Source organism: Myxocyprinus asiaticus, chromosome 41, assembly GCF_019703515.2.
Source record: "Myxocyprinus asiaticus isolate MX2 ecotype Aquarium Trade chromosome 41, UBuf_Myxa_2, whole genome shotgun sequence".
Taxonomy (NCBI): Eukaryota; Metazoa; Chordata; class Actinopteri; order Cypriniformes; family Catostomidae; genus Myxocyprinus; species Myxocyprinus asiaticus.
Window position 1 is genome coordinate 24,744,411 of NC_059384.1, and position 9,882 is coordinate 24,754,292.

Consider the following 9,882-nt stretch of genomic DNA (forward strand, 5'->3'; position numbering starts at 1 on the left):
TTAACTGAAGCTCCTGACCTGCATCTGCATGATTTTATACACTGCACTGCTGCCACACGATTGGCTGATTAGATAATTACATGAATAAGAAGGTGTACATGTGTTCCTAATAAAGTGTTCAGTGAGTGTATATTATAATTATGTAGATATAACTAATTATTTAATCATATATTGAATTATTGTTATTTGAGGTCCTTTCTCAGTGAATATATTACATTAATTAATCGTCATATCATGTAATTAATTCGATTTAAATTTGTAATCAATTGACAGCCCTACTTTAAATACAATACAATACACTAAAATGCAGTAATGCACCAATAACGTTGAAGAAAAAAAACCATGAAAAAACCACCTCAAGTTATGCTTAGATGCACCATCTGTACTTGCAGTATTAATTTGTTCCAATGTGTTTTAGTAAGTTAGAAGAGGAAAGCCAATGATGTCACTGTACAGCAAAAGAATTGACTGCACGTTTCAGCCCCATATTTTCTTCACAAACCTTAGAGCACACCATATGTTAACATGCTGCTTTCACACTGTAAAAATCTGAGGGTGATGTGTACTGTGTGTGATGGACAAGGAAAAAGGAAGGCTTCTCTTTTTTTGCTGATTATTACTAAAGAAAACTGGGACCCACTTTATACTTGATGTCTTTAACTACTCTGTAATAAAGCGCTAGACACCGCACTTACATTTAAAGTACCTGCATGTAATAATATCTGTTATTGTTTGTTAAAATGCAAATCTTGTGAGTTTCGCAGAATAACGAATATGTACACAAAAAGTACAAATGCTTAGTTTTTCAATGTAAGTACATTAAAAGTAGTGGCACCGAAAATTGTTAATCAAAGCAAAGATTTTCTTTGTTATTGTAAGACATTTAAAATAATTTGTAGAATTATAGCTCTGTGTTACAATATTTTTCTATGAAATGATGATCAATGTGCCCATTAGTCATCAAACAATTAATTAGACCCTGTAAAAAAAACAGCAGTTTAGTTTATTGTCTTTATTCCCAGACAAACCAGCAAATTAAGTCACTAGCATGCTGAGAAAGGTCTCCACCCTCTTCATTCTCTAGTGCATGGTTTCATGCGGTTGCATCATGCTCCAGATGTTCCTCACATTTACCTAAAAATATTAAAGCTGTCCACAAGGACTTACTGCCCTATTTCTGCAGAGCCAGAGCGAGTGCAGCTAAAATATATGTTTCTGTCTTCTGTGTATCCACAGATTGAAGCCTGCAGTAAAGAAGCAGAGAAGATTGACTCCCTCATAAACTCTGGAAGCCCCACACTGGTGTCCCACGTGCCCCTGTCTGCCTTCCTCAACTCTGAGGTCAAACTTTCCACCATCAGTTCAGCTGCTACCACCACCCCACTCTTTTTCTCCCTCTGTCTCTTCCTCTTCTGTCTCCTCCTTTCTATAACAGGGACCCAGTTTCCCTTGTAATCCCACAATGCCAAGTAACACTACCATGTGTTTGACCTCTGGCCTTCCAAGGTCACCACATGTCTCGACAGGAAGCTGTTCCAGTCGACATTGTCTAGACAATCATTACACTGCAAAATGACAAGGACAATCAAATTCCAACTTACTGAGATGAAAAAATATTTTATCTCACACAATTAAGGACTTCTTCGCAAGGAAACTGTACTATGCTGTCTTGTAAGGGCACTGACTTCAGCTTTGAAAATGGTGGAGCGAAAAGAGTAAATGAAGAAACATGAGTTATAGACAGCACAACTTTTCAGATGTCGGGTTAAGATGCAAGACAATTGCTGCTTTTAAATGTCTTACTGACCCAATTACTCATGCACATATCAGCTTTCAAAACACTATTGTATCTTAGTATAAGAAAAGACCTGAAAGTAGGGGAGACTGGGGGCAATTTCAACACATAAAATGTCTTCAATCACAAATATGATAGAGAGATGAGATGTATTCAGCACATGCTTAGTATAATACTCTCTGCCTGAGGAAAGGTTTGTGATATTTTCAACACTAAGTTGATTTTATCCATTATTTGATGCCTTTGAATTATCTATAATCTAAAATCTCAGTCAAACAAGAAAAGCGGACTTTTCAGCCACACCTGAGAGACAAATGTTTTTATTTTATTGTTCCTCGTAGTCAAAACTCCAAATAAAAAAGAGGAACTACAGCCATGTAAACAAATATGACAATCGTACTGCTTAACCATAAAGTGGTAAACACAATATGCCTTGCTTTAAAGTTTATATATTATATATATATATATATATATATATATTAGGGGTGTAACGGTACACAGAAGTCACGGTTCGGTACATACCTCGGTTTTGGGGTCACGGTTCGATACGAGTTCGGTGCAACAGGAAAAAGCAACAAATCCCAAATGCTAGGTTTCTTTTCATTTATTTTGAACAGACAGTAGTGCAAATTACAGTTTGTTCCACCTAGTGGCATTTAGTCCCCCCTGAGGCAGTTGGTACCGTACAGCCTCCTTTAGTGTATTAAGCACTTAGCAGTAAACAGAATGCACTCTTGCATAGGCCATATTTTTTTTGTAGGGTTGATAAAAAATAAAAGGTATTTGGTCACAATCAGCTATAAAACTGAAAAGCATCTCTTGTGTTATAAAAGTACAAAATAAATAGAATAATGAAAAATAAAACTTGTGCAATAGGAGAAGCCATTCTTGTTTTGTGTTGGTGCAGAGAAGGTCTCTTCTTCTTCTGCTCTTTTTCCTGTTGTGGCGGTTAGCAAACAGTGTTGCATTACCGCGCACGCCCCCTTCTGGATTGGAGTGCATCGCCTGTGACTGACTCAGATGTATTCTTCGTCTGACTGCACGCACCGAACCGTGACGTCAGTACCGTGATGGTTCGGGATGAATACATGTACCGTTACACCTCTAAAATATATACGTATGTGTGTATAGATTTCTTTTTTAAATATGAAGTATTGCAAAAACAAAAACTTTATGTTGATAAGAGAAGCTAAATGTTCTATTTTGAGATGTTTCTGATGAAAAAGTCACAATGTGCCATTTTAAAATCTAGCGCTTGCATGTGTATTCTTAAGTGTTTTTACAGAATGTATTGTGTTGTCATGTCTTTGAGCTGGAAGTGTTGTGTATGTGCCTGTACCACATTAAGGGCCACCTTTTTTTCAAACAGTATTATTTTGCTTAGGCAGCTGTGTTGCATGGTGGGATGGGCCTTATTGTGTCCTGTCTGTTTGTCTTATGTGTGTAACGCTTCCCATGTATATTTTTTTTTTTTATATGATAATAAATGTGATCATATTGCCTAAGGATTTTATCAGAATGCCATGTTTAATAAACTGGTTGAGACTCTGGTTGAACATTCTAAATAATTGAATGTTAAAGGTGCCATAAATTTTTTCCAACCTGGTCTCATTGAAACACATTACTATACCTAGGCCTGCATTTTTGACTCGTGCGTATGGCGGCAGTTTCCTGGTAAAATGAACATTAGAGGCACTACAACAACAAATTTGATTCACTTTTACACAAATCACAAGTAAAACGGCAGGTTATCAGTTCATAAACATGTATTTTCCGCCCTGTTCCTCACACAATGCTAAAACACTTTTAATATAGTGTATGACTTGTAAGGCGATACATTTTTACTGATAGACCAGTGCAAAGGACTGTGAGTTATACGTGAGTTGACACATGAGCTGCAAGTTCCATAGAAACACCACAAAATTACATGGTTGCTTCAGCAATTGTGTTTTTCATTTCCCATTTGCTTTTTCTGGTTAGGTTTAGGTTTAAGGTTTAGGGTAGGGAGGTTGGTTTTATTTATTTAAAACTTAATAAAGCATTACCCTTAAAAACCTCATATAATAATCGTCTCACATTTGCCTTTTATGACACTATCAGTTAGTGAGTTTTGAATTCTGAAAGTTACAGTATGCAAACGTCAAATTCTTTTATTTCAAAATATCAAGGACATTTTTATTTTTCATGGCATGACTCATTAAATACCATGGTGACACTCTCCAGCAGACACTCTTGAACAAAAATTCTGCTTCCACTGTCATGAAAAGTATAGTTCATGAGACCTTCTACTACAGATGTTCAGATATGCCATGTGGTGATACCTTGCTCTCAGATTATTTTGACTACCAATAGCATTGCTAAATCTGATATGCAGAACAAAGAGACCACTTTTAGTAACTGACCTAGAACTTGTTGTGATCCATCATCAAAGTCCTTGTCTTCTGTAGAGAATCCATATTTCCACTGCTGCAAATGTAATGAGATCAGAATCAGATGAATCCATTAGATTATTCTCTATGTGCAGTCTTGGGTTTCTGTGACATTCTTAAGAAACTGGCATTATAAATGGAAGTGGAAAAGATGAGGAGAGTTGATAAACTATTTTTTCCAGTTTTATCTCATGAATGGAATGGAAACATTTTTGCAAACCAACATGATGTGCTTCATTACACGTTTGGCTGCAGTTTCCCAGTGAAATGTCAAGCAGGGGTCAAAAGCAAAAAGCGAGTGAAATTATGTTTTAATCAAACAAAGTTTTTAAGGGGAATATTAGATGGATTTTTTAATGAGTAAAACGTACCTCCCTAACCTAAAACTTTAGCCTAAACCTAACCAATAGTGTTAAAAACATTTAAATGCAAGGTAAACAAAACAGACATCCTCTCCCTAAATCAACACATAAACCTAACCGATAGTGTTTTAAAAGCAAATTCAACATGAAAAGCACATTTACTGAAGCAACCATGTCATTTCCTGTCGCTTCTATGGCACTTTCATTTCATTTTCACTCCAAGTGTCCTTAGCTGGGCTTGAGCCTCAGTCCTCTGACTCCATAGTTGGACACTCTTTCAGGTGAGCTACCGCACAAGCTAATAATGTTGGAAGTGTGTAAATTTAGGTGGGTCTGTGATACAAGCGTTAAAATGTATGGTTTTTAAATGATGTGTTAGAGTAAAAGTGTTTCGATGTCAGTGCGTGAGTAATAGAGTGAAAAATAATTGTTATAAAGTCATAAACAGCCATGTGATTTGTGTGAAAGTAAATGAAACGCACAGTTGTTGTAGCACCTCTAGTGTTCATTTCACCAGGAAACTGCAGCAAAATGTAGAAGCAGCATGTAAAACTCCATTTGCAAAAATGTTGTTATAGTAATGTTCATTCTGTGAGACTAGGTTGCTTTTTTCAGGTTTTTTACTAAAAAATTGAGTTGTCAAAATGAATGCGTTAACACGTGATTAATTTAAAATGTTTAATGTGTCCATTTTTCTTAATCACAATTAATGCATTTACCAATTTTCACATTAGATTCTAACATTTTATTCAGCTCAGTGTGAGTTCTGAACACTGGTTGGAATAGGGCGGAACATTTGCGATGTGTCCGGAAGCACATCAAATCTTATCATACAGTACATCTCATCATACAAGCCAAACGTGATATATGGCACTGATGATGGACCGCCGTGCAGCATGTGCGAGTTTTCCCGTGGAGGGTCTGTGGATGCTCCACTCAAAGTTCATATAATTTCAACTTTGTACCCGTTGCTCCTGAGCTTTCGAAGCTTCAGCTGATGATTACCGGACAATTCGGATGAAGTATCATTATGTGGGCAGTGCCAGCACTAAAAGCAGAACAAGACGTTGATCATTTTCAGAATGCCATACAGTACTTCCATACTACTCTTACTAATGACAGAAGCACTAAGAGTAGTATGGGTAGTATGCCATTCACAGTCACTGTCTGCAGCACTGGAAGTTCAAAATGGTGCTTGACGCCCTGATGCGAATCATGTGAATTCCAAATCTATAATGGATTGCCACAGCCTGGTGGCTGATTAGTATTGTAAAGGATGAGGGTTTAAGAGATATTTTGTTTTGTTTTCTGAATTTTGACAGGAAAAGAAGTATATATAGAGAGAGTCAAATTTCAGCATTTTTAAATCTTTGATTAACTGTGAAAAATTATGCGATTAACTGTGTTAAAAAATGTATCAACTGACAGCACTACTAAAAATATATAAAATTTTACTAAAGAATATTACAACTTTATTATAAAGTTGAATTTCAATTAAACCAGTGGTTCTCAACTAGTTGGCTGCAGGTCTGTTCTGATAGGAATGCAATGCAAATATGAAAATCAACTAGCTATCTAATCGTACATTCGCATGCTTTTCATACAAAGCAATAAAAATACTCTCACTCTGGATACGTGCTCTAAGAGAAACTAAGTATGTGTGCACTTCAGACAAAATGGTCTGAGATCTTATTAAGTCTGCAGTTACTTGTTGCCCCTCACACAGGACTGAATTTCCATTTTGTGCTCTAACAGCCAAAATCTTTCATCATCCGACTTCAACTATCACTTTGAAACCTGCACAGGTGTTGAAACATTGGAATAATTGGCAGTATATTTTATAGCTTTTGGAAATATCTTTGAAAACTAGAGAAACATACCATGATTGCTTACACTGTTTTAATATAGAAATGAGAACAGACATATATTCTATGTTTACAAAAATATATGCTCTCTCATAATGTTAGTGTGGTCACTTATAGAGAATAATGTCCATTTATCAGTTAAAAAGCCATCTACATGTAATTACCCTATAACATAAAAGAGCACAGATGTTTTGTTTTGTGTTGCTCGACACACACACAAATTAGTCAGACACACCGTAACAAATTTTTGTTGGGTAACCTAAAAATGTGCTTCATCTGGGAACATTTAAATTAACTGGTTTTATTCGAGTCAATAATATTATTTAATATGACTAAATAAATCTGAATACATTAGGATACACATAACAGAGTGGTAGATCAGGTAAAAAAAGAGCTGCATAAAGTAACCAGTGCACAGTTTCACTGTTTACAGTTTCCAAACATTGACAAAGTATTGGCTTTAGGCACAACTAGTAGATGAGAAGTTAGTACTGACCGCTCAGAAATGCACTGAAAGTAGATGCACAATTACTCAATGTCTTACACAGTAACTGAGTGTTTGCTGTTCCTCAAAGAATGTGTATTTTTCCACTCAAATATGACTGCAAAATCCTGAATACGTAACAGTAGTATTTCGTAACTTTGAAAATCCACATATATTGGAAACCTTATAAGAATCTGCTACACATAACCAACAATGCCTGAAATTAACCATTTACAGGTTCAAACATAAATGGTCAGACTCTTGACATCCTTCTCAAATGCATTTGTCAAATATCTCCTGTGACTGTCTTGAGATTTTTGCAGAGGAGCATGTCAGTGCATTATAATATGCAAAGTGCAAATGAATAAAATGTGCATTATAATGAGTAAAAACAGTTTAAATATATTTGTAAAGAAAGCAATTCATTTTGTGTAAAAGACCACAAACATTACGCAGTTACACAATGATATGTCAGCTCTACCAATGGAGTTCCTCCAAACTGACTGTTGTTCACACCAAAACACAGTTAGTGTTCTTTTCTTATGATTCCACGACTCAAAGAACTTCCCTATTCATGAACATCAGTGAACAAACAATCATGGGAACATCTAAGAAACCGCAAGTGTCATATATCATAGAGAGACATTAATGACACTTTTATTAGAGCTGACGAAATGAACGCATTAACACATGTAATTAATTTCTTTGATGCAATTAATGCATTTACCAATTTGACATTAGATCCTGACATTTTATTCAGCTCTGTGTGAATTCTGAACACTTCAGATTCCGTGTCAGTGATCAAGTTTCATGCCCATTACAATTAATACACAACCTATGGGGACTAGTTTATTCAGTTAGTGAACCTCTCACTTACATTTTGAGAAACAGTTAATGTTACTTGAATTGGTGTTATTTTTAGTGCATTTATATGTCCTTATACTGTGGAATACATTGTTTGGAAAAGGTTAATAAAACATTATTGTTAGAGATTTTAACTATGAAAATTATGTGATTAATCACCATTAAATATTTTTATAGAGTGACAGCACTAATTAATATATTATATAAGTATCTGTTGTATGTTATTACAATACACACCATTATGAATTCAACTGCTCTTTAAAATACAGATTAAATTTAGATTAAAGTTTGGTACACACTCATAACATACCAGTAATTTTATATATGTATTATTTCAGAGAATGGGTGTTGTTGCAAACTGTATTGGGTTCTTCAAAAAAAGTAATTAACTTCAAATGGCAAATTACTTCTCTAGCCATGAAGTGATCAGAAAAGTAATCTGATCTAATTGTAATGTAATCACATTACAAATTACTTTACTTTTAAGTTACTTTCTAAAACAATTTTCAGAGACTAGTGTTTGTTTTCCTGTGCAATGATTTCAAAATAATGTCTATATTTCCTCCATGTTCATTGACGTGATTATTTCAGCTGTCACAGAAATACAAAGAGAAGTACAGTGCATATGAATGGTTTATAGATAAATAATAGGCCTATTATTTTAGGAATATTTTTACCCAAATATTCTTAAAAGTAATTGACTTGATTTACAGTCAGCAACTGTAATCTGACATTAATTTAAAATGATTATATTACTTTACTTTTTGATTATTATAATTCGACTACTATTATCACTTTGTATTTAGATTACACACAACACTGGTTGCAACACAACGTTTATTTTTGTTTTTTTGTGCGAATGATGTGTTGCAATATCTGCTTTCTGCTGTCTAGAGAAGAGAGAAGAATTTTACTTCACAAGTCACATTATATTTCACATTATCATGCCATCACATATCTGTGATTTTTCTTGGAACATATTAAAGAAAACAAGCTAAAAACTGGTTTTGCCACAAAAAGCACTGCTGTCATCTTCCTGTTCTGTTGAATGTGTGATATATTTCATTAGTCAATGTGCCATAAAGCTTCATGAACAAAACATACTTTAGTGGGTTAGCTGTTATGAGATATCATAGCCAAAATAAGAAGTGAAGGTTAGTTCTCAAGAAACTGCCACCACAGCCAACAATAAGATGACCAATAGCAAGGCTAGCTGAATGCTAGTTCATTCAGACAAAAGCAATGCAGCACTGTCTGGAAAATACAATAGTGATGCACTTGCCAGAAATTGTTCATCCAAAGGCATTTAAAGTAAAGTAATTGCAGGAACAGGCTCACTTGAGCAACCTGAAGTTAAGTACTAATTGTGTAACTGTACAATGTGTGTGACACTACTATTGGGAGATGATGTTAGCTTAGTCATGACAACTCTCTGAAAGATTTAGCATGGTAATGAGGGGATGAAATAGTGATATGATAGTGGTCTTGGTGGACTAGATCTTCTATACAACTGCTGCTGCTGCTGCAGAGCAAAAACGGAGACTTGCTACTGCTAGAAAATACAGAGACATACTGAGTTAAGCATATGGACATGCTGCTACTGCTGCACAATTAGAAAAAAAACACAAGACATGCTGCATCAAGCATGCATGACATGCTGCTTACAATAAGACATAAATACAGTCTGCATGTAGCAGATCTAGACATTTGCAGCTGGAGTGGAGGTGGGTTTCAGAGAAAAACTCTTGCAGCACGCTACAGTGAAACCAGTTTACTTGTAAACAGAGCCAATTAAAATGCTATGCGAAGAGAGAGTAGGTAAGTTGATTGGTTACCCAATTAAATGTCAAAGGACCTATCAACTTACACCATGTGAGCCTATTGGCTAGACCTATCACATGTGAGTGAGCTGACTGACTAACAGATAACAAGTTCAATTAATCTTTTAGCTTGTGCAATTAAGAGTTTCATACCTAAACTTAGCAATTTATACAGAAAGAAAATGTGAAGATTTGATAAATATGATAATTTACTCTCATTTATTCTCATCTTGAGGGGGTACACATTCAGTAAACATTCCACT

At 35.2% G+C, this 9,882-nt stretch overlaps 1 protein-coding gene across 1 annotated transcript in view; it reads left to right on the plus strand.

Moving 5' to 3' along the window:
• Nucleotides 1-3,345, plus strand: part of LOC127431767 (reversion-inducing cysteine-rich protein with Kazal motifs-like) — a 92,160-nt gene extending 88,815 nt beyond the window's left edge. Inside the window, exon 21 of the mRNA XM_051682303.1 lies at nucleotides 1,237-3,345. Within this exon, the coding sequence (XP_051538263.1) occupies nucleotides 1,237-1,455 (219 nt within the window). The 3' untranslated portion in view covers nucleotides 1,456-3,345. The remainder of the gene's footprint in view (nucleotides 1-1,236) is intronic.
• Nucleotides 3,346-9,882: the final 6,537 nt, after the last annotated feature.